Raw genomic sequence first — 24,883 nt, 5'->3', positions numbered from 1 at the left:
GTTTCATTCTATATGTTATGTTCTGTTGTGCATCACAATGTTAGCTTTCATTCTGAACTTCTGTTCTGAGATAAACTGTTCTTTTTTTTTTTAATAAGTTTGAATGTCATGACTGCTGTGTCACCATTTCTTTTATGTGGCTTCTCAGTGTGCAAGGACACCAAGTTCTCACTTTGGAAACGACTTAAGTTTTGCAAAACTAAACATTGTGCAGTTGGCCTGACGGTTAAGTTGCTCCTATGCAAAGAGGCTCAAGTCCTCCAAGCAGGTATGTAGTACAGGTTTGCAGTTCCTTCCCGCATACCATTCCCAACTCTCTCTCTCTCTCTCTCTCGGCCTGATTTCCTATACTATATCCAGTATTCTTTCAAATAAAAGCCCCCAAATAATTCTAAATAAATGCACTTTTTTGTTACAATATTGAAGCCTTTTTCCCCCCTTTTTAATAAATGAACTGAACTCACATATCTATTAAAATATATAATGTCTGCTTCTGTGTGCATTAGCGGTTTGAATTTTCTTCTTAGCAATTCTAATTAACACTTGGAAGGCATTGAGTGGCGTTTGGGCCTCCCTGACCACTTACAGTACACCTTTGTGTGGTTATCATCGAGCCAATCTATTCAGCAAAATGCATCCTTCTTAAATAGGATCCAGCTATTGAGATTAATGCTGTGTTCAGGAATTTGTGTCCCTATTTAAAGCATTTATTGATCAGTGCGTCTCTGAAGCTTTCTAAAAGTCCCTCGCCAGCATTCTTACCCAGCACAGTGGCCACCGCCACCACCCCTCCCTGAAACACACGGAGGCTTGTGCACCAGGAGGAACTCTCAATCTCAGCCTCTTGAGACTCTACCAAGTGCTGTGGTCTGCAGGTATTGGAGCGCTATTATTAGCTTTGTTTGCCTCAAATACACTTTCCAATCAACTCTATGCAGCAGCTGAACTCCAAAAGGTCTACACTGTTCTTGTTCAACTTTCAAGCTATATGCTGTGCCTAAAATCAGTGAAAAACTTGCAGCAAAAAACTTGCACAGGACTATCACCTTCACACAGCAAAGTTTCTCCCTTCTGTTTTTCTTTTTTTAAATCTGTCTTTAAGTTCATTGTTTTATTTTATAGGTATTCTTTTTATATTCTTAAGACTCTAATCAACCTTGTTTTCATCAGGAAGTACACACATTTTAAAAAAAGAATTTACACAACCTATACATCACTAAGTGACCACAATAACATCAAGATAGCCATAAGCACCATTTACTGGTAAATGGTAAATAAATAAATAATCAAATATTAGTCTCAGGAGATGATGGAGACCAAAACTGGTTGGGTGTGGTTTCAGTCAGTATCACCTCTATGTGTGATGCAGAAGATCTAAAAATCTTTCCACCATCACACACATCGAAAAGAAAATGAAACTCAAAAGTTTGATGTTAAAATTTAGTTAGAATTCAATGCTCACTTATTCTGGGACTCAAGAAAGCTGAGGGGAAGTAGCCTGCTAGCACCCCACTGTTTCTCAGAGTGGTAACGCCATAATTATGCATAACTCTGAGTCTTAATACAAATGGAATAAGTCTGCAATGAATGAGCAGTAATTGAAAAGTGGCACATGCAATGACAATGATTTCTTTGCTAGATGGGACAAAATCATTTTCAATGTTTTTGCTCCTTGGACAAATAAAAGGCAATAGGCACATACATGTAAAACATCTCCCATATCTATGTTTTCTCTCTTTCTTATTTGGGTTCTTGGTCTCTCTGCAGTGTTTTATGTCTCTTTGTGGATTCTTTTTTTTGTTTTGGTATTTTAGTGTTCTTTTTGTGTTTTCGTCTCTAAATTGTCATTTAATGTCTATTACATAGTGTTGTTTTTGCACCAACTTCTGTGTATGTTTAGGGTCTCTTACATCATTTTGATGGCTTCCCAACTAGACTTTTAAGAGTACTTGAAAAAGACCCCAGCCCAAGGGCACTCTGGGCCCCTGAGCCGGTGCCCAGTCGGCCATTTCACTAAACTATCCATGAATAAGTCAAGGCACAGTAACTCAGTCTTGTAAAAAGAAGTGAAACACTGAGATATATTGCATTTAAGGGAATAGTTTCAATGGGCACCTTTGATATCTTGTGCAATGTGTGATTTCATTGCTTTTTTCCTGGGTAATTCTTAATGCTATGTTATAAGGTCAGACAATTCTTAACTTTGCGTAACGTAAAGGAGCATGAACAATCAGAAATACTTTATTATCATGGGGGTACGTTTGGTCAATGTTGGCTATTTAATAATTAATTATATGGCTGACAAAAGATGGGCAAAAATGATAACAATGCCAGAAGTTAAAGGTATGGGAATGTTTACCTTATTATGTCCCTAAGGCCTGCTGATGCTCTGGGTGTCTTAAGCGTTGGATGAAACTCCATTAAAGAGAATAAAGTGGTGGCCAAAGACATACATCATCGTCAGACAGTCTGCTGACAACACGGAAAAGGACATTTAACAGATATGTTTAGTAAATCCTTAATTGTCTGAACAGTTGTGAGTAGCCCCTGAATTATTACACTTGTTCGGTTCCAAACAAAAAATGAACTATTTCGAAAAGTAGTTACCCTCTGGTAACCTTCATGAAACTTTTCAGTGGAATATTAAGATGTTTTTTTATTGTTTATACAAGATAGGCTTTGTTCTACACATGCATACATAAAAAATGTCATCCATAAACACACTCTTGGACTCCCTTACTGTGGGCTGTGTGAAGTGGTCTCTCATTGTGTAAACAGAAAAGAGCGGAGGGAAGACAAGGTACAGTAAGGAAATCCTCTGCTTAAATGCCAAGCTGTGCATGCCCTTCTCCCTCTCCTTCTCTTATTTCCTCTTTCTGCATCTCTCAGGGCTCGTATTCTCCACCTTCACCCCTTCTCTGCAACCTCAACTGTGTTCGTGCATGTGGGCATGAATGCGTTGAGGTGCATGTGCCAGCTATTGGCACATATTCTGGTCATAGGTGGCAGAGTGCTTTTGTGTCTTTGCCATCACAGTTAACTGAGAGGGGGAGAAAAACAATGAACTCAGGATGTGTATTTGAGTTAGAAACAATATCTGCAGCTATGGGGGGAAAGGATGGGAATAAAAAATGTGAAGAAGAGAAATAAGATGGGTTGAGACTAATTGAAGAAATTTCCAGCTTCAGTAACATTGCAGAAAATCCTTCTGTTATGTCACTATGTCACTATAAAATGGCACGTCTATCCTGTATCCTGAAGTGCTTCATTAAAGCTAATCTTTAGTATCTTACATTTACGTGATGAGAAATAATCAAATCTGAGATTAGTTTTTTGTTTTCAGTGTTACATTTTAAAATAAATGGATAATTATCAACACTTGTAGGGACAACATGAGTTTGAAATGATCCAGATAAAGAATTGGATGTAATGGGGTGATGATACAAAGCTGTTTGGAAAAACTTGAACATCTAACCAGCACTAACATCAAACTGGACTTAGATGGTATGTCTTCAAATTAACAAAACAATTATCTTATCAAATTCCTTTCATCAAACTACTTTGCCTTGTGTTAAGAGAAAGTTAAAGGGATACTTCAACCATTTGCATGAAGCTTTGTATCATTAGAAACATGGTAGTAGTGTTGAATGGTTGTGAGTCCAGCCCTCATTTTGCCCTGAGACGAGAAAAATATGTTTTTCTTTGCCTGGAAGTTTTCTTCATGTGATGCAATATGACGCTTTTTGCATCACATGAAGAAAACTTTCAAGCAAAGAAAAACATGTTTTTCTCGTCTCAGAGCAAAATGAGGGTTGGATTCACGACCATTCAACACTACTACCATGTTTCTAATGATACAAAGCTTCATGCAAATGGGTGAAGTATCCCTTTAAGGTACTGTTGGTGAAGGTATCTTTATTTGACAATGAAAAAAAAAGTCAACTACATAGGCTTCTTACTCCATCTTATCTCAAGTACTGTGAGGTTGAACATGATTAAATAGATGTCCACTAGGTACAGGTTTAACATCTGAAGTCTTAATAATACAATGAAATGTTGAATGACTTGAGTTCCACTAACAGATTAAAAGCCAATGATGCTTTGACAATTCATTGTAGTTCAGTGAGAGATAAATAATCAGAGTACGAGTGAGCAGTTACAGTAATCCATAACAGAGGAAGACCTTTGTTTCAATACATCCTTGCTTTTAAGAAAGCCAAAGATGCTGCATGTGTGCTGGCTTGTGTGTGTAAATGCAAACAGTAGTCCCTTGCTGACACAGCACTCCTTCAGGAACTTAGGATTGTGTGTGTGTGTGTGTGTGTGTGTGTGTGTGTGTGTGTGTGTGTGTGTGTGTGTCCTGGCCTCTGCTCCTTGCAGATATGCTTCCTTTCAGGGAGACTAAAGAAATAAGCAAAGAAGACCTTAGACTCTGTGTGTGTGTGTGTGTGTGTGTGTGTGTGTGTGTGTGTGTGTGTGTGTGTGTGTGTGTGTGTGTGTGCGTGCGTGTGTGTGTGTGTGTGTGTGTGTGTGTGCGTGTGCATGTATGTTTCTGTGTGCCTCCGTGTGCACAGACAGACTCTTCAGCGCCAACAAGCAACTTTGATACGCCATCTAAATTGATGTCTTTCTCACAGACTCACTGTGCCATGATTAGCTGTAGAGTCCTCATTGGAGAGAGGCTGTAGCTATCAGACTGCACCACCTATAGGTACAAAAGGTATTATCAGGAAGAGTTGACCCTTGCTTTACAGTACTTACACATGTACATAAACTAAAGCCACATTTTCTTTTGAAAACAGAAAAGTATTTTTGACTGTTAGGAAAGTAGTGCAAAATGTTTTACCTTTTGGTTCTGCTTTGGTGATGCATTGTCTCCCAGTTTGTTGGCAGCCAGCTCTATTGGTCCTTGGCCTCACTGAACTGAAAGTGAAATAACCAAGAACACACTCTGACACACACACACACACACACACACACACCTACACACACACACACACGCACACACACACACACACACACACACACACACACACACACACACACACACACACACAACTCAGATGAGAGTAGAGGATGTACAACACTTCACAGTTAATGTTTTCAATGTACTTAATTCCACTTTGCACAATTTTTTAAATACATAACATATGAAAAAGATTGTGTAGCACGTTTTGGCACAAATAGAAGAGTTTTCCACTAAATTTTGTTTGCTGAAAATAGGCCTGCAGCCACTTTGAACTTCTGGGATTTGTCCGTTCTGAGGGGGGGGAACCACTAACTAATGAGGAACATTTGACCACAGCTAACCACAGACACTCCCTGTCATGCATGAGCTCAAATACAAATATAAATCATGACCAGTAAACAGAGTCATGGTGGATCATTAAAGAGGGGTAGCAGGGACTGATTATTGCTGAGTCTAAACTGATAGCATCTTCAGGGGCAGACTCCTGGCAGTGAATGTCATGTAATCAGCCCACTACTGTCATCTGCAGGACAAAAATAGAAATGACAAAGGAATAGACAGCTGTCACCCTGGATACCTAAGCAAGCAGACCAGAGGAAATCTAAAATTACAGCAGTGACCAAGAAATAGACTTATGTAGAAACTCTGATGTATTAAAAAGTAGACTAAGAGATAATCAATACTTAAACTTGTTCTTCTGTTTCTCAAAGACTCTTTAGATTCTAATATTTTAGGACAAAAGTTTAAGGATGCAAACTCAGTTTGTGCTATTATGGAAAACAACATCTATTATTTTCTTACATCAAATCTGACTCTCTAAGCAGATCAGTCTCCTACTCCCTCTCTTTGTCTCTTCTCTCAGGGTCCCTCCATGTCTAGAAGCCAAAGCAGCTTGATCAATGGTATTGATGAGGAGATGCTAATAGCACATGCTAATAGGCCCAGTATGACTAATAGACCAAGGGGGCCATTGATCTGCAAAGTTAGCATCTAATTGCTTAAACAGCTGACTCAACAACATAGTTGGACTTAAAAGTGCCACCCTTGCTCTGTGTGGTTGTGTGTGTGTGGTTGTGTGCGTGTGTGGTTGTGTGTGTGTGTGTGTCAGTATACTAAATAGTCACTGCAACAACGCATTCCTCTCAGGCAAAGGGACACGAGGATCTGTAGCTCAAAGTAAAAATTAATAAAAGGAACACATGCTCACATCAATCATAATGCTTTCGGTCATTAGGAGTTCCTTATTGTTTGCTGTTTACAGATCTAAACATCACCTGAAATAACAAAGGTCCTCAATGTTAAGGTGTATACTTCTGTTTTGTCAGTCACTGAAATGGGCCAACATTGGACTGAAATCGTGCTGCCAGAGTTGTGCACTGAAATCAACATTATTTAAACAATAGATCTACTTGTACAAAGTGTAAAAACATGAGAATGAACAGTGAAATTTAAGCGTGTTCTCATTTGAACTTAGACAACTCAGATGTTTGTGTGTCATTTGGCACCACTTTCTATGTATGGCCTTGCCTGCATCTCATACATACACACTTCTACTTCTTGTTATCTGGAATACAAGGTTCTTATAAAAGACTGTGTGCACTCCCTAAAAAGGAGTCACTGTTATTCCACCGTGCCAGGTGCTTTATGAAAGCTTGCATTATTAACAAACTGATACTATTGCCTATTGTCTACTATTATCTATTACTTGCCCCAAAAGAGATTAATCTATGCAGAAGGCGTAGTCACAAGGGCAAACTGAAACCAATGACAAACTGTTACATATGTACTGTATATGTAATTTACCTATAACCTGTGTGAATCTATATGTTCTACAACTGGGACTGCCCCGAGAATCTTTGATGCATTCGTGATTGATGCCACTTCTGTAGCTCATTGCCCCTTTGCAAAGAACTTTTATAATATGCAATAAAATACACAAAGACAAAAGGCATTGACTTGAGATCCTTTATTATCAACAGAAAACGCCACAACAAACTTGGTGTCAGAAGTGGGATCCCAGGCCGAACGCTGTATCCACGGCAGACGGTAACTGATCATCCGGGACGTTAACACTTCGTCCTGTCTCAACCCTGAACTCTTTAAGGTCGAGAGGACCGGTTGTGTGGACTGCAGATGTCACCTCGAAATCCAACAGACAAGAAAATCTCCTAATTCACTGTAAAAACATTCTGATCTCACAAATGTAAAAGTCAAAGGTCGCTGTGTATTTTAGGACAAAACTGAAACATGAAGTTTCTCCCAATCGTACGTCCCTAATTAGCTACGCGGTACAGTCAGAATTAAAGGAAGTTCAGTTAACTTCGCCATGTCAAAAGGAGTTCAGGTGATTATGCAAGGACTGAGCTGCAGCCCTACACTTTTCTGTCAGGCCTCGTCTCTCCTGTCAATCTCTCTCCAGGTTCAGTCTTGCTGCAGTACGGTGATGAGCTCCTTGTCGCAGCCACAACAAAAGAATAGTGTGAGACAGAGAATACTCTAATTTCTCACATCTGGACGCTTCACACATAGCTTCATTACTACTCGCCACATGCCCATCACCAAAAGCGCTCCATCGAAAAGGTTTGCATCAGCCCAGCCAGTCAGGTCTCATACTTTTGTGGGGCACAACCCATAATGCTCACCAAATAGATAGACTTGCTCTCAAACTTGAAAAATGAACTGCTCTTACCATTGAAGGATTTTCTTTCCTATCCCTTGAGCTCAAGGCCCTTAATAATGTTGCTCTATACAGTATCGCGTGGCTTTAGATCAAGTGTTGGCATTCCAGGGGCGTTGTATGTCATATCACAGGCACAGAATGCTGTACTTTTATCCTTGACACCTCTTCCAATCTTACACACGTTGTCTGTCAATTGAATGACCTACTCCACTCCCAACGTTACCTCGGCACTCCTGTCGCCCCTGGCTTGAATAGTGGTCCTGGCTCACAGCTGGTGACTGATGTCAGATGCCTGTTTGTCGTTTTAATAATCTTTCTTGTTCTGACCTGCTGTCTAATTCCTCTCATTAAACGTACGGTTTCCTCTCTCATTTCCACTCAGTTTGTTCACCTCACTTATACGCTTCTTTCTAATTCTGATGTTCCCCTATCCCCTGAAACATCTGATAGTTACATCACAAAGTAGACCTATCATTTTAGCCTACAGCCCATGAATGTTTTCTTTTTCGAAGACTTTTGAAGAACTCATTCATAAGTGATTGTTAACATTGACTTCCCACCATTTACAATTTTGCTTAAATTGTGTAATGAACTCAGTTAAAACCTAAATTAAACATTAATTCAATTAAGGAGATGATTTATGCTAAAAAAATAATCCAGTCACTGCAAAAACACTTGGAGTGCACTTGAGCACACTAGTTTACATAACAATATTTGCAACACAACTTTAATCTCAGCAGGTTATTTTCATAAACTGTAAATATTATTATTATTATTAGTAGTAGTAGTAGGCTAGGCTCGTCTAATATCAGAGAAGTTCACACTTACATCATTAAAGCAGCACCTTCATCATCCTCCTTTGACTCCATTGAGCTGATTTAAGCCTTTATGGTAACAGAGTACCTGTGCGTCAACTGGCGAGTTTCAGCCATACGAGTCTGTGTTTGTCACATGATTGCAAATGTAAAGTTTCCCAACTGATGTCTATTTATTTCGTGTTTCAGCATAATCTCAGATTCATCTTAAATGGAAACCTAAATAGTCTGTCGAGTCATTCGACCTCTTCAAAATGTATTGTTACTCCAACAACCACTGTGGCTGAAAGTCGCCTGTTACCATGGTTGCTCTTTAAACCGTAACGTCGCCTCAACCTCATTTTGCAGGGCATTTGTGTGCTTTCCATTATCCACTTGACTTTTTAACCTACTGTTTGTCCTGAAAACTGCTGTACTGGAGTTACACCATGTGGTCCCACACAAAGAGACCGATTTGAACCAACCAATCAAATCTCCAGAAGCAGCTAGGGTAATGGTCATCATTCCTTTTCCTGTCAAGTCATTCTACAAATTAAACCAATAATAAATTGAAAATAAATATGAGCATGGTTGTCGACACTATTTGTACAGCTACTGTATGTAATAATCGTTGTTGTTTTTTTTTCCCTTAAATGGGTTCAGGCTTTCAAGGGTGGGGATTGAAACCCTCGACAGTCTGTCTTTCTCTTTGTTAGTTCTGGGCTACTAGAATGATGCCGTAGCAGATATTGTATTCATCAAAAGATGAAACCGCCTCCAAAATATAGATTTCAAACTAATTTTAAGATAAAGAAAAACGTAATTTTGGGGTACAAAAAATACATATTGGGTTTAATACTTTTATTGCATTCTGCCTTATTGAACATCCCTTGATACTTGACCAAGTAAGCTATAACTCTGTAGGTATTGCTTGTCTTGTGGCCTAAATTTGGGTTGAATGGGTATTTTTGTTCATATATTCAGGTTTTCCTATCTTTATGTTAGTTTTGTTCACTTATAATGGTTTCTGGTACAGTTTTTTCATTTGTCCTTGTGCTTACTGCTACATGTGACACAAAAGAGTCTTGCCCTATATATTATCTATAGAGTGTATTTTTGGAACACGAAGCCACTTTATTTTACTGGTTGCAATAGTTCAAATCTATCTATTGTGGTTGACTAATTAAATGTGATTTCAATTTGTTTCACACCCCGTCTAAGGCGGCAGTAAACCACTCCAGAGAGATTTACACAGAGGGGGCACAATTTTACTGTACATTTCATTGATAGGCCTGATATCCTGCTGTAACTACTGGTGAGTAAATAGGTCTGTTCATGGGTTTTTAGGGACTAAACTAAGTGTGCACCATTCCATTTTTATTTTTTTTTCTTATAAAGTGCAGTACACCAGCTTGCATATGTAATATGTTAAAAACATTTGTCATCTGAATGAGCCAAAACAAATAAGACAAGACTGAAGTTTGACAACATTGAGAGGGGTTTTTTTATTGATCAGTTTATTCTTTCTATTTGTAACTGTTTCTATAGCTATACATTCAATAAATTCTTGTCGTCTCACACCAGATGAACTGCATCCACACGGTCCAATCTTGGAAGATTAGTGTTAAGTTGTACTTGAAAAACAACTTAAAACATGCACCACATTTCTTTCCATAACCTAGTTGTCTCTGTGTAGTGCACAAATACAAAGGAATGGCTTTGGGTTGACCGAGGTGGACAGATTTATTGGTATCATGGTCTTGTTTTCTTAGATTTTTTTCTTTTAGATACAAAAACCACAGTTCTTGCTATACTTGTTTCATAAATACAGTATATATTATAACCATTCATCTTGTGCTAAACTCAAAGCTGTGCTGCAGTCAGTTTAAAAAAAAACATCAATAACATACGAGAAAATGAGCTTGTCTGTACAGACTGATTACAATGTTAACAGTGATTTTACAGTATTAGACACTATTGACTATCTCACACTGTAGTGTGTGTGTGTATTTTATTGTAAATTTTAAAATGTGTATTATTTACGTGTGCTATATTGGTTGTTTTCTTTTAAATTGGACTTAAGTATGGAGAACCAGAGAGGTTAACTCGATAAGAAATACTTTTTTTAAAGAGCAATGTGTAAGTGACGTAAAAAGCTCTTTTACATACATATTACTCAGTCAATCGTTGGTTATACAAGTAGGTGCCATGATTACCAATCACATGTACAATAAAGAACACAATATCACAGAACTACCAGTAAGTTTCTCCTGTGTCCGTCAGCATAATCTGTGGATATTCAAACATCTACAGGAGCATGAGGCAAACCATTACATTAATAAACAATATAATCAATTAAAATAATGAGTGAAAGAGAACAAAACAAATAATAGACAATATATTCTTTTTATAGCAGACGGGCACACAATGTTGAATATAATACACAGATGTGCAGACGGACCCAATAATAAACCAGACAAAAGCTTATTTAGAAGTTCAGTGTCTCTGACATCATCTTCCACCAGTCCATCAGCTCCTCCCGCTCCTCCTCCTTCCTCTCTATCAGAGACTCCAGCTCAAAGTCCACCTGAGACACAGACAGAGCCACATGGAGGCAGATGAAAGAGGAGAAGTGAAAGATGCAGAAGATTTTTTTATGACTTCCAGTTATTAGACATCCTACCAAAACCAGATTATTTTCGTTTTCTGACTTATTTAACTACATTTTGTTGTATCTCGTAATTTCCTTTTAGCCTGATATTATGAAAATAAAGGCTTTCTATTTTTTATTCTGTCTTTTCCCTATTGTGACCGAAACCATTACAAAGACAGAAACCAATGTTTTTCTCTATCTCAGCAATGACACACTTTTGAATTTGGGCCAATTTCCTTATCTAACATGCTATGATACGAAAAATAAGACTAAATGTCTTTCTGTTAACGCAAAAAGATAATCAACTCATGATAACTTGCACTGACTCCTAATCAAAGTAATCACAATGAGCCAACAAAACATTTACCTTCAAACACTTTAAATACGCTTGAATGTATCCTTGGCTCCAACACTAACATAATATACACTTTTTTTTAAAAATGGATCACATATATGGTTCCAGGATTTGTATCTTATCTTAATACCCAATAATTTGATCTGCTTGCTCAAAACAGGAATAACTAGTGTATATTTTCTGACCTACTTTTAGCAATAGAATAATTTATTTGGTTTCTTCAGTTTTGGTTTTTTCATTGGATTTATTGTCAATAAAACATTATAAAATGGAGCAGGTTTAACTTCAGATAGCACTAAAATGTGACACAGAAGTACAAGTAGAAAGGTGATTTGTTTCTGTGAGTCTTACCCTGGTAGCAGGGGTGAAGGGAACAGCCACCTTCTTGATGACAGTCAGGTATCCTGGGGCAGAGGCTGCCACTTTGTAATTTCCTGGAGCCAGAAGGCGCCAATAGTCTCCATCTTTGGCTATAAAATACATAACATATACATTTCTTGTTAAATAAAAATCAGCTGTTGAAAAACGCATGCACTACCAATTGTGTCCACTAGATGACAATACAGCATTTTAGTATAGCTTTTTCCCCCTATGAAACCCCATTGCAGGATTGTAATGAAGTGTGTATATGTTTCTCAGGATTGTGTGAGTGAACCTGTGGTGATGTCGTGGTCAATCCCCTCCACAGAGATGGTGGCATTGGAGACTGGGTTGCCCTGTAGGTCACGCACAAAGCCCTTGACTCCACGGTGGACCTACAAGTGCACACAGAAGTACATATGCACTTTGAGATATGTTTCCAATGAAAGCGCATTCAGAAAATTGAGGTGTGTTTTTTATTCTTATTCTTATTACTGCAGTCACTGCTTGTTCCTAATAAAAACTAATTCAACACAAGATTAAAAACTAACACCTATTCGCCAATGAAACAAGATAAGACCTTGTTTATATTCTCTGTGTGTTTCCTAACCTGCTCAATGTAGCTGACAAGTGAGTTGCGGTTCTGATCCCAGTAGCTCTTGAGTGTGTCCTCATTGGGGAACTTGTCACAGCTAAGCTCCAGAGTGATCTCAAAACAGTTGCTGCTGAGGTAGTTGAAATCCTGCATTCCTGTAAAAAAAAAAAAAAAAGTTAAATAGAGCCAAACATTTTTAGCAAGGATAGAAATAAATGAATAATTGAAAGCCTATCGTAGCCTACATACAAATATATCAGTACTGTTGAAATGCTGGATGATAAGCAACAACATATTCTGAGAACAAAAAAGATTTAGCATAGCTATAACTACACACTAAAGAGCGCTGACAGCTTTTTATTAACTATAAATGATCTCCTAAACACTTATATTAATAAGACTCATATTAAAAAGTTTCGGCTACTTTGCTTCTGCAGCCTTCATCAGAGGTCACGTGATCTTGGCGTGACCTCATCTGTGTTGATTTATGTAGGTTTTGCCATCCCACCTGACATGAACCTCAGAACCGCCCCCAGCTGTCTAACAAACCATCAGACAGCAGGGGGCGCCCCCCCCCCCCCCCCCTCCCCTCCCCCCCTAGCCCAGGACGGGGACCCCACCATCCAATCATGTCAGGTGGGATGGCAAAACTTACATAAATCAACACAGGTGAGGTCGCCAACATCATGTGACACTCTGATGAAGGCTGCAGAGGCTAAGTAGCCGAAACTTGTCCGATAAACAAAAACAACAAAAACACATTGGCCTTTAGAAATCAGTAGGCCTAATGAACCTCTTAAATATTTTATACTTTATATACTTTATTAATCCCACAAGGGGAAATTCAGTTTTACACTACATTTAATGGACACACACACACACACACACACACACACACACACACACACACACACACACACACACACACAGGCTGAAAATCTTAATGGATTTTGATGTTTCTCACCTCCTGGAACACTGTACCAGGCCCCTCCATTAGTGATCCCATCTTTGAAGCTGGAGTCATCATCGTTCTTACGGCAGGGTTTTCGCTGTCTGTCAGACATCACTGGGTTGTAAACGGAGTAGGCCTTTGCCAGAGACTTGAACATCACATCATCTGGACTGGCACTGTACTCATGTGTGGAACCTTAGAGGATGAATCAAAGGGAAGGGAACAAACAAATGCACAATGTTTAGAAGGCGTCTGTGATAAAGCATGAAGTGCACAACTGCATCTGTAACATATTAAATGTGTGTTTACTGTGAGTAATAATATACAGGAAGCTGTTGGGGGAAACATTTTCCATCTGATTTAAATGAAAGCTTTAACATTGTGTAGGAAAAACTAGTAAACGGTCTGTTGTTTCAGTTATGGCCAAACATAGTCTCATTAGAGTTGTGTAAACACGCTCATAAATAAAGCAGGGAAGCATTTTATATAGTTTATACATCCCAAACAGGAAAAACAAGGTGTGTACAAGATTGTGTTATCATATGTGTCTCATGTGTATCAAGTACCTGTGCGAGTTTCATCATATGGATAGTTGGCCACGACGTCTCCTCCATGTAGGTTGGCTGAGAGGACAAACGGAATGTCCATGATCCAGTGGATCACTGCCTTGGTCTCTGGAGCCAGCTGTAAAGACAAAAAAAAATCCTGAGAAAAACAAACTGAAGCCAATGGAAAGAGAAAGACAGCACTTTATCTAAGCTATCATAACAATCTGCACACAAAAGATCTCATAAAGATAGGTTAAGGTTCGGGAGTATTCTCTGTACTGTGGAGCTCTATTGTTGCCAAATAATATTCAAAAGCATCAAACTGTCACACAAAGGGACACGTTTCTTCATTAACGACTTACAGAAACATTAACAACGAGCCCAGACAAGAATGCCTTTGAGACCATAACCAATCAAAGCATATCGAAACGTGTTACATTGTGTTTGGCTACTAAGCTAACAAGTTCATTTCAACATTTAGCTCCTGTGGTCTGAATGCATACATGTGTAGAGTATATTGATTTATACTTATTGTGACGTGAACTATGATCCAATTTAGATTATACTGATGTCATCATAAAGGGATCATGTATGATAATAAATATATATGTTGCTATTTTTATTATTTTTTGCCTTGTGCCTAGTAGCTCATTCTGCAGTGCTAGTTGACATGTACAACATGTGGAGTGGTGGATTCACAACTTTCAACATCTGCAGCAATCATCTTCACTGTTGACAGAAATGGTCCCACTGTGCTTAAATCCTTACATGAGACAAATGGTTTTAACCTGACTCAAAACAGTCTGGCAGGAAAACTGTCTGAATGAGTCTAACCAAATAAATGAACATGGGCTCTGTAGTTTATTTAAATGACGACAGTATTTGATTGATGACAGAGCTGCAAATTTAGTGGACAATTTACTCAAAGTAATGCTTTCACATTCGGTAAACCTTTATTGAACATCCATCAATTATAATTTTCAATTATATCAGCTTTAACTCAATGAAACACTTATTCTGCTGCTGTTGTTAGTGTTGTTACTGTAACTGTTGTGGCCAGATACTTTTATTTGCTGGTATGGATACAAGTATGAATTATAAGTTAACATACTTATGACCATAAAATCCGATTACTGACATAAATCCATGATCTGATCAGAACCATGAGCTTTGTGATCTGTTGCAACACTATGGAATGAATGGATTTGGGGCTGAGTATGTAGTAGTGGTGAGATGCATTATTTTTTTTGTTATTGTCATGGGAATTATCTAAACAAGGAACAAAAACATTTCTGCATGCATCACCTTGGTGTTTTCATCCACAGCCTTCTTCATGTTCTGTAGCAGGTGGTTGTTGGCTCCGCCCTCTCGCTCGTTGATGTAGATGATGCGATCTAGGTCGGGGAAGTTACGGTTCAGATCCACCCCCTGTGCATTACTGCGGCCCACAAACCAGTCCTTGATCTCTCCAGGCTAAGCAGAGGAAAGAGGACATTAATGCTTGGATGTTGTGGGAACTAATTAGATGTGTGTTTTTCTCCTAGGCTTCATCTATGTGGTTGTAAATCCTTTGATCATGTGTGTGAGTATTTCTGTCCTGATTGGTCATCACCTGTGAGGCAGCCTTCTCAAAGCCGTCTGGGTTCATTGAGGGCATGAGGTGGATGCGGGTGTTGTGGACGAGGTCGATGATGGTCTCGTTCCCCTGCTGGTACTGGTTGCACAGGTACTGGGCCAGGTAGATGAGCAGCTCTCTGCCTACCGCCTCGTTGCCGTGCATGTTGGCGATGTACTTAAACTCAGGCTCACCTGCAGGGGACAGAAAGAAACTAGATGAGCTCATATAGAGATTTCCAAACTTCTAAGAGTAAGTAAAATAAAAAAAAATTATTAATGCAGCTTCTCACTGCAAGCAATCGAACAACAAAACATACAACTCTCCTGTAATACCAATAACAAGAGCAGTTCTTCTAATATCAGTATCAGCTTCTGTTCTGTCTGAACTGCAGTGTTGTGTTTTGGAGAGTATGGCAGGTAATGCATACTACTGCCACTCTCTCACACACACATACACACACACGCTCAGGCATAAATTCAGTCAAGGTAAAGCACATTATCTGTGACAGCATTGTATCTCATAGCCATTTTTAAATTCTTCCTTTTGTAGTTTAATCATGGACTGAAGAGTCTGAATCACGATGCCTTTCGCTCATGATAGAAAATACAGTATATCACACTACCCTATCCTGCTGAGCACAAGACCATTTAATTCAAAAGCATTTAAAAAATCACCAACTAATTTTTACATCATTGCAATGTAATAACTATTAACTGATATGTAGTGTTTGTAGTTCAGTTCAGAAATACTCTATTTAACCTTAAGTCTTCATTGTAGTAAAATCCTTTGGCCTTTACGACAGGCTCTTGTGTACCACCGGTGATAAACGTACCACAGATTGGGAATCACTGAGTCACTGCACCACACACAGATGCAGTTGTAATTGTCAGACTAATTGGCGGAACACTAAATACAACCTGCCACGTAACACAAAGTGGAAACGTAACAACCACGTCATAATCTTTGTGATAAGATGCCAGGTTGGTCACGGATCAAGAGAAGGTCACCTCATCATTTGTTATGGTGGTCACCCTTCACACACATCCTGAGACAAAATCCACACAGCAGCAGCAGTGACAAACACACTGACTTATCAGCTAAAGGCTGAACATCACTGAAAACTAAAGTCCGGGACTCAATTTGGACAATCATGGCTGACAGACAGTGGATTATTGAGTGAACTGTCACTGATTGTCTGCCTGAATCCGCCTGCTGGAGTGACAGCACTGAGATCAGATTGAAATACACTTGAGTTTTACTTTAGGACATGATGTTACAAATGACTTATTCATCCAAAATCAAAACCTCTCTGTTCACGCCGTGGATTGCCTTTCAGAAAAAAACATGATCATGTTTTCACCACATAAATGTCATTTTTCAGGAAAATTACATGTATACCATGTCAGCGTGTACAGCAACAAAGACATGACTTGGCTGTATATTTGCTTTGCTCTCCTTTATAATAAGAGATACTGGGTTTATATCTGAGTGGACTATTTATATCTTTGTTTTAATGACCAAAGCTCCAGCCATCTGTTTAAAACACTAACTAGCCATTCCTTCACTTCTCTGTGTCTCCTCATGTATAAACTGATGCCGTATCTAAACACACTAACTACAGAGAGACAAGAACTGACAAGGAGTAATGTAAAGCTCTCAAACAATGACAAAGATGAGCAATGAATGAGAGCACAACACACTCTTTTGATTAACTACAAACCAGAGATCTATGCCTTTCTGTAAAAGAACATCTCAGAGCGGGGAGCCATAAAATGAAACTCTTTTGTTCATTTTTTTACTTGTGAAATGTAGCACAAGTGCAGCAGATGGCGAGGTGTTTGTGAGCCTGTTTGTGTGTGGGTTTGAAGTCAAACTACCACAGGGGTCCAGTTTTATTGGGGAGCTTTTTGCTCATGTTTTTTATACCTCTACTGATTGGTTTGCTCATTTTTAAGGAAAACTTACTTGCATCTTTTATTCTATTGCTTATATATTGCCTAACGAAGTCATTTCGAGATGTACCTGTGCATGTGCCTTTCTAAATCTATTTTCATGGATTTCTTTGAGTGTTTGATGTGAAGTAATGCCAGTTGCTGTATGAGTGTGTAAAACACACGCACACTACACCGCCCTGCGCACATCTGGTCATTCGGTTATTTTTAAACGCTCAAATCTGGTCCCTCTCAAAGTAGCTACTAATGATTTCAAGCCTACAATTAACTTTCTGTGCTGATGTTGCTGAATGGTTTTTACAGGCTGCATAGGCCCAGTGGAGCTGTCAAACACATGCATTGCACACACAAACACATACTTTGAAGTTGCACTCTGTCTAAATGAGTTAGCATGATTCAAGCTATTACACAGATGCTCAGTATCTGGAGACATTTGCTGTTGAAGACACTCATGGAGCTATTGAGGAATTTTAGAAGCATCAAGAGGGGGTTGGATTACATGGACTCTGAGTCTGACAATAAAGATGATGATGACATGGACAAGTGTAAAAACTAACGTTTTCCAGTTTTGTTTATATCATTTATTATAATTTTTGCAAACTCAATTTTAATGTTACAGCTCTGCATACTTTTTTCACCCATACCGTTGACCAGAGGAAGCAAAGTTATGGTGAATAAAATATCCTTTCTTCTCTGAAGCTGACTAAGACTATTCCCCTTTTTCTCAATTTAATTCACTTCTGTGTCCAATTATATCTATCTCTCTGTGCCTTTACTTCTTTTGGGACATACAGTACATGACCATGTGATAACTCCACAGAGGCAAATCTTGTCATTTAATGGTTGATATAATACCAGATGTTTGTATTGTTTTCTGTAATGTTTTCTCCTAGCATTTCTGTGGGCTCTGGCTCTATACAGAAAGACAATCTATAGCAAAAAGGGGAGGAACTCTAACAATCATGTGAATTGTCTAACTTGCTTTTCACAAGTTTTCAATGATACAAATGAGGGAAAAGTAGCATAAAAAGTAGCTTGGTTTTGGAATATGAATTGCATCTTAAAAGATTTTAAGTAAGCAATAAACTATATCAACTATTTCTAATGAATTAATTTAATTATTAGAACTACAATCCAGTTCAGTTGGCTATAAACACCTTTTTTTGTTTGCATTTTTATGTTGGCTTGAAGATGGTCACATCATAAACCTTTGAGAGCCTTTTTTTATACATTTTCAAATGTGAAAACTGAATCACATGTGCTTTTTTGCGATCTTAAATATCCTTAACCTTTAAGTTCTCCTGAACGTGTGTAAAACTGACGTGGCACAATTCAATCCATCAACTCAAGGTGATTTCTGCTCACTGCACATTTATAAAAAAAACATATATGGCCAACAAAGCCCTCTACATTATTCTGCGCTTTGTAAGGCGTTATGAAACCTGTCTGTCAGCTAGTCAATACGGTCTCCTCGGTGGACAAAAATAATGAGTATTGCTGCAACGTCATTAGGGAAGCACCACATCAGAGTGCTCTCAGTCGTCCTGGCAACCCCTGACACAAGCAAGTGCTTAGGGAGACAAATGAACTCAGAGATTGAGTAAACACACTCTCGATCTGCGCCTGTCTTCCTGTCTCATGCATGTGTACACACACACACACACTCATATAAACTAGCTGTTTGTTAGCTCTGAATGCCTGCCAGCTACATGACCTGTTATGACACAGACACAGCATGAATAAGTAATTAAACAGTTCAAATTAAAAATAAAGATATTTTAACATTCTGGATGATATGACAGATAATACATGTATCTACAACAAAAGAAGACCTGTCCTCCTGTTCCTCTATTTTGTAATCAAGCGTTTGCATTACAATAACACGCCTGAATTATTTAAAGGCTGCATAAAAAATAGCATTTTCGTTATTTTGTTTTTAACGTCATCAGAATAGGAGCATTTGCATTAATCGCATTGAAAGAGTCTGAATTCATATCAATAATTCAGAAAAAAGATATCATGTTAATGTTCATTGAGACCAATGCGAGAAAATATATGAAAAGGAAGTGATTAGAGGCTAGGATAGGAGGCACACTGATTAGATGGCCTCGAGTATACACAGCAACACATGAGGTGACATCTATGCATGTATGAAGCTCAAATCGCACGAGAACAATAGGGATACAAATTACCAAGTAAAGGGAACAAAATAGGTTAAAGGTAGGTAGGTGTAGTAAGAACACGAATCTGAAAATATGTTTTGGCAGCAGAACAAGCCAAACAATAAGAAGAGGAAGTAGTCAGGAGATCAGAGAGGGGGTCTGATGTATAATAAATGATCTCCTGCTGATGCCCTAGCCTTTTTCTCATCCTCCTTCCGTTTCTGTCTCTCCCTCATTCCCTCTGCATTCATCCGCCCACCCCTCGCCTTCTCCCTCGTCACACTTTCTCTTCTGTTACACTTGCCGTTTTCTCAATTATCATTCCTTTCTTTTTTGTTGTCCAGCAAATCCTTCTTCTGAGCTGTTTAGCTCTGTCTTAGGAGATTTTTAACAGTTTACATTTACATTTCACTTGGTTTTCGACACAGCTCTCTTTTGTTTTTCTTCCTTTGTAACATGTGCTATTAAATCCAGGACTTCTTGTGTTTCACTTCATATTCAATATGCCATATGTTACTTGATGCGTCCATATTTAGCAGTGTGTCTGACTGCTTTATGTTTTAACAGGTCATCCCCAGTGTGCGTGATCACTGGGGATTACATACTTCCTCTGTCGTCTGATAAAACAGTCAAGCGTCTTCGTGCCCCTCAAGATTGTCGACAGCATGTTGGACGAAGCAGTGCCTCTCCTTGACATGATCCTTTTTTTCACTTTTGAACAAAGCCAAACCTATTACATGATAGAGTTTCTCCCCACATGTGAAGTCCTGTGAATAGTTCCAGACATGAATGTCGAAAGAGTTAAACCAGAACCTGTTTAAGTGAAGAGTACCCCTCTTTTCAGCTTGTGTTCTGCCAGCTGCAAGAAATATACAGCCCCTAAATGAAACATGTCACCAGTGTTTAGTGGTGAAAGGACTAGTCTGATGCTCTATTTAGGTAAAAGTACCAATATACTTAAAAATACTACTCTTTTACTAATTAAATTCCTGTATTTAAAGGCTTACTCATGTAAACATGCATAATTACAATTGTCAAAATGAAGGGTCTAGTAATAGATAAATGTACTGATGAGGTCTATGCATCATCAGGAGATATTATTAGAGCATTTACTGAGGATGTTTTATAGTATGTTATTGGGAGGTTAAATGTTAAATCCAACCTTAAAAGTAAATATAAAGTTAACACACCTGATCACCTGATCACCGTTTTAAGGGGAGCTGATAGTCAGCTGGAGCTTCATCTGTTAAATGATTTCTTCTTTCTTTACATTTTAATTTTTTTGCCATAAATTTCGACTTTTGCGATGCATTTATTGTGAATGCTCATCTTGCCATAATGATGATATATTGTGCAGCCCTATTGTCTATGCAGGAAGTGTCATCATTGTGGTTGTAATTATCATGACATGAGGTATCCCCCCCCCCCCCCCCCCCCCCCCCCAGTATGACAGGATTTAACAGAAAGAGCTTGATGGTAAACATAACAAGGCAAGCTGTTTTCACTATTCCCTGTGTTTGCGCTAAGCTAACTGTGACTTAAGTTAACGCTTATTATCAAATCTAATGACGAGAAACTTAATCTGGCAGACTCAGAAAGACCTGGCACAACAATCATTTTAGATTTGCACTTCAACAGCCTTTAATCAAATACTTCTTTATTAAAAAAGAAGCTGAAAACAAGCTTAACCTCCTAAATATAATCTACATGAACAATTAAAAAGTTATCCACTGACTTTTTTAGAATGAGCCATAGCCAAGGATGGTCAGTGACAACTTACACGTATATCTAACCTTCATTTGTTTTCTCTTTGACTCTAAAATTAAACAAAACAGATTCAACAGATTCAGCATTAATACTTTTGGTTAATTATTTTGATCATTCGGAAGCTAACGAGCAAACACAGTATTGGCTTCATTCAGTTTATTAAAATGATAGGCTTGCATTGAAGGTAGCTCAAAAAATGATATCTCTTTGTTTGTGCCTGTGTTAACACAGTGGCTGTACTTTTGCTCTTAACTTGATGCTAGAGGTTAGCAAAACATTTAGCAATCACTGTCCATCATTAGCATTCATTAGGTGTCTATCTGGCCAGCTGAGTTCAATATTCAGCTCAGTTTTAGCACTGATTTAGTGTACCCAGTCCTTACATCGAAGTACCAGTTGCTCTGTGATTGGTTATCTCCATAAGGTGGGTGATTTGATCCCCTGCTTCTGCAGTCCTTGTGCAAGGCACAGAACAAATAATCAGACCAGTACTGACATTGTGTATGTTTTCTACCAGCCTCTGCTGTCAGATTTTTCTATGATCAGAAGAACAATGGAGCTCTGGGAAACTGTAAGGTTTTGGATGCATCTGTACTGGGAACTCCTCTCACATGTAAGTGTTGTGTAGCACATGTAATGTGTCATCATTGGGTTTACACTCCTGACTAGGTACTTCCTGTGCTGCAGTGCATGACAGATGGCGTCTTACTGACAGATGCATGCACGAGCTCAGGACTGCCGTCCTCTTGAGTGAGCCAGCCAACCAGGATCTGCCATTCAGCCAGCTCAGTACACTAAGCCGATCTGTTACCCCGGCAACTGCTATTTTGGCTCCACCTCAGAGTTTAACACGGTGTAGGGTCAGATAAAATATTGGTAGAGCACCTTAACATGGAAGCTTTGAAATATGTCTTGTCTTTTTAGGATTCATATTTCCTTATATTTCCTTATCATCTTTTCACTCTCAATTCTTATTTTCCCTGCTAGTCTCTGGAGCTTTCCCCAGTGTCCCTCTCTGTTTCACTCCCTCCATATTTGCTTTGGATGTTTTGCTCAACAGAGATGGTGGGAGAGGGGGGAGAGGAAGGGGAGGAGGGGGAGATCCTGCCCCTCTTGGTGAGACAGCGGCGGCTTGGAAACTCATCTGGTAGTAATAAGGGTTCCACAACGCTACCGTGACTCATTCCGGCGCACGCCCACCAGTCTATTACAGGCTTATTTAATACCTACATACGGTCATTGGACTCTCTGGCCATATGAGCTGAAACCTGTGGTGCACCATTTAGACCACACAAATTCAGCTGGAGAGGAAGATACACCTTCATGACAAAAAATACTCCATGAGATGTATAGCTGAATTCAGCACCAAAAAGTAGATTGTAATCCTCTATACATTGATTACAAGCAAGGTCTTTTTTAATATTATTTTCACAGTCCGACAACTATCAAGATAGAGATCTGGATTAAGTTTTTGACTTTAAGAAAGGGAGAATAGACCAAGATAAAATGTATCATAAATGTAATCATGTGTTGCTATAAGATCTAGCCTGAGAGATGTTTGTTCTCTCTCTCTGTTGTAATATTATCACAGAATAAGAATAAGATAATTGAGGCTCATCTTCCATTTCTGCATTTAAAGCATTTGTGGAGTAACATTACATGTATGGATCCTTATATAAATTCATTGATCAACAATGAAATAGCAGTCATACAACATAAACACGTCCATCCATGTAATCAAGCTAAGCACGCTGGAAAAAATATATAGGCTGACCCCTTAATAACCTGTGTAAAACAAATGTAAAGTATGTATTATTGTAGGTCTATGATATCCTCAATGACAGGCTTTTGACCAGAGATGAATGGAAATTGTGACATGAAACAGTGACTTATTGATCAAAATCTTTAAACTAAGAAGTCTCCTATAGACTCACATCACTTGTTCTGCAGTTTGGATTCAACGCCCTGTCCAGTACAGACAGCAAGAGGGAGTGTGAACATCAAAACGGTTTCGTTACATATCACAGGTGCACTTAAAATTCAGTTACTTCCCCCCTGATATATTGATCATTTTGCTCAAAAATGGAATCCTGAATTTGAATACATTTAAATATAGATGAGGCATGAACCTTTGCCTTTAGGGTGTTTATGAAAGAATCACGACTCTTTAAAGGCACGAAGATATCCTTATCAACCAGCAAAATGGCGGCTTTGCGTAGCTGATCGCACTATCTATCATCTAGATTCCTCTGAAGTGATGCAGCAGCAGCAGCAGGGCCCTGCGCTCACAGTTTCACGCACTCACGCGCGCGCGCGCACACCTGTGCTCTTACTCTCTGTTATCCCTCCATGTCACATCCATCATCAGCACAGGTTGACTTCTGTAATACACACCTAACAAATTAAGACAACCAAGCTGGCAATAATGTGTGATGCGTAATAGGCTTTTATACCAGCGTGCAATGATGGGTTCATACTTGAAAACAAAAGTGGGGACAAAGAGAATCAGGTAATGGGCTGCATTATACACCGAATTATGAAGCAGACTTTACATGTGCGTAAAACTGACCAGGCTCGTGCGTCCCGGGGTTGTCGGACATCTCCAGCACCAGCAGCTCGCGGCCCTCGAAGCTCTCCCCGATGGTGTAGATGCGGGTGATGGTCGGGCACTGCAGCCACACCGACACCAGCGCTTTTCGCAGCTCCTCATAGCGGTGGTACTCGAAGGATATCTCCCCCTCTGTACCGGCGGAGCTGACGAGGGCGACCACTGCAGCCCCGAGTAAAAATACCCCTAAAAAAGGTTTCATTTTGTCGTGTCCTCTTTTTCCTAAGCCTGTCTGCCTGTGTCTGTCTGCTGTGCTGCCTGCGGCTTGGTCCCAAGCCTTATCTCTGTGCTGCAGCCTGGCTCCAGGTTATAAATATCGCTCTTCGTGCAGCTCTCTCTCTCCTCTGAGCGTGATGCGCCTCTCTACCTGAGCGCTGCTGAGTCCCTCCAGTGTAAAGCCACGCATCGGATTAATACATCCGGATACAGTTTTCAAATTAAAGTTTTATTACTTTTTTTTTTCTTTGTACTACGTAGCACCTCTTAAATTGTCTTGCAGAGTTTACGTTACTCATTGACATTTACCTGTAGTAAAAGACATGCGTTCCTTTTACTTTATTTAGGCTATTACTAGCCATTCTTATATTTATACATATTGACATATGACCCCTTGGCACATCTCATTACTTGTTATCCAGAATGTTAGGGCATGATTCTGTGTTGCAGCAGAAGAGGATGAACTGGATCAGACTCCCAATGAGGAAGAAATTGGGGGTCAAAGGAGGTCATCCAAGCTGCCTCGACAGAGACTGGTTCAGGTTTACACAGAAGTAGCCTACTTAAAGGTTGTTTACAGAAGCAAATGTGGGACACGCTGTAATCCTGCCTGCTGTCCTGCTTTGATCTGGTTCTGGATAGTTACCCCAGCTT

The 24,883-nt window shown here is 39.1% G+C and overlaps 1 protein-coding gene across 1 annotated transcript; it reads right to left on the bottom strand.

Annotated features, from left to right (window-relative positions):
- Positions 1-9,923: 9,923 nt before the first annotated feature.
- On the bottom strand, positions 9,924-24,389 carry cpe (carboxypeptidase E). The gene is made up of 9 exons (XM_079334492.1): positions 23,975-24,389; positions 15,519-15,715; positions 15,212-15,379; positions 13,925-14,042; positions 13,371-13,553; positions 12,422-12,561; positions 12,107-12,206; positions 11,803-11,921; positions 9,924-11,030 (listed from the first exon to the last, which is right to left on the bottom strand). Exons 1-9 carry the CDS (start codon positions 24,213-24,215, stop codon positions 10,932-10,934), a joined length of 1,365 nt encoding a protein of 454 aa, XP_079190618.1. The 5' UTR covers positions 24,216-24,389; the 3' UTR covers positions 9,924-10,931.
- Positions 24,390-24,883: the final 494 nt, after the last annotated feature.

This window comes from Symphodus melops (assembly GCF_947650265.1).
Source record: "Symphodus melops genome assembly, chromosome: 2".
NCBI lineage: Eukaryota > Metazoa > Chordata > Actinopteri > Labriformes > Labridae > Symphodus > Symphodus melops.
Note: the sequence above shows the minus strand (reverse complement) of the source record. Positions and strands in the feature narration are given on the sequence as shown.

Coding starts and splice junctions, on each gene's coding strand:
- cpe (XM_079334492.1), bottom strand. CDS start 24,215: ATGAAACCTTTTTTAGGGGTATTTTTACTCGGGGCTGCAGTGGTCGCC. Junction 15,380..15,518: donor TTGAGAAGGCTGCCTCACAG/GTGATGACCAAT, acceptor TCCTCTGCTTAG/CCTGGAGAGATCAAGGACTG. Junction 12,207..12,421: donor TTGTCAGCTACATTGAGCAG/GTTAGGAAACAC, acceptor GTGCACTTGTAG/GTCCACCGTGGAGTCAAGGG.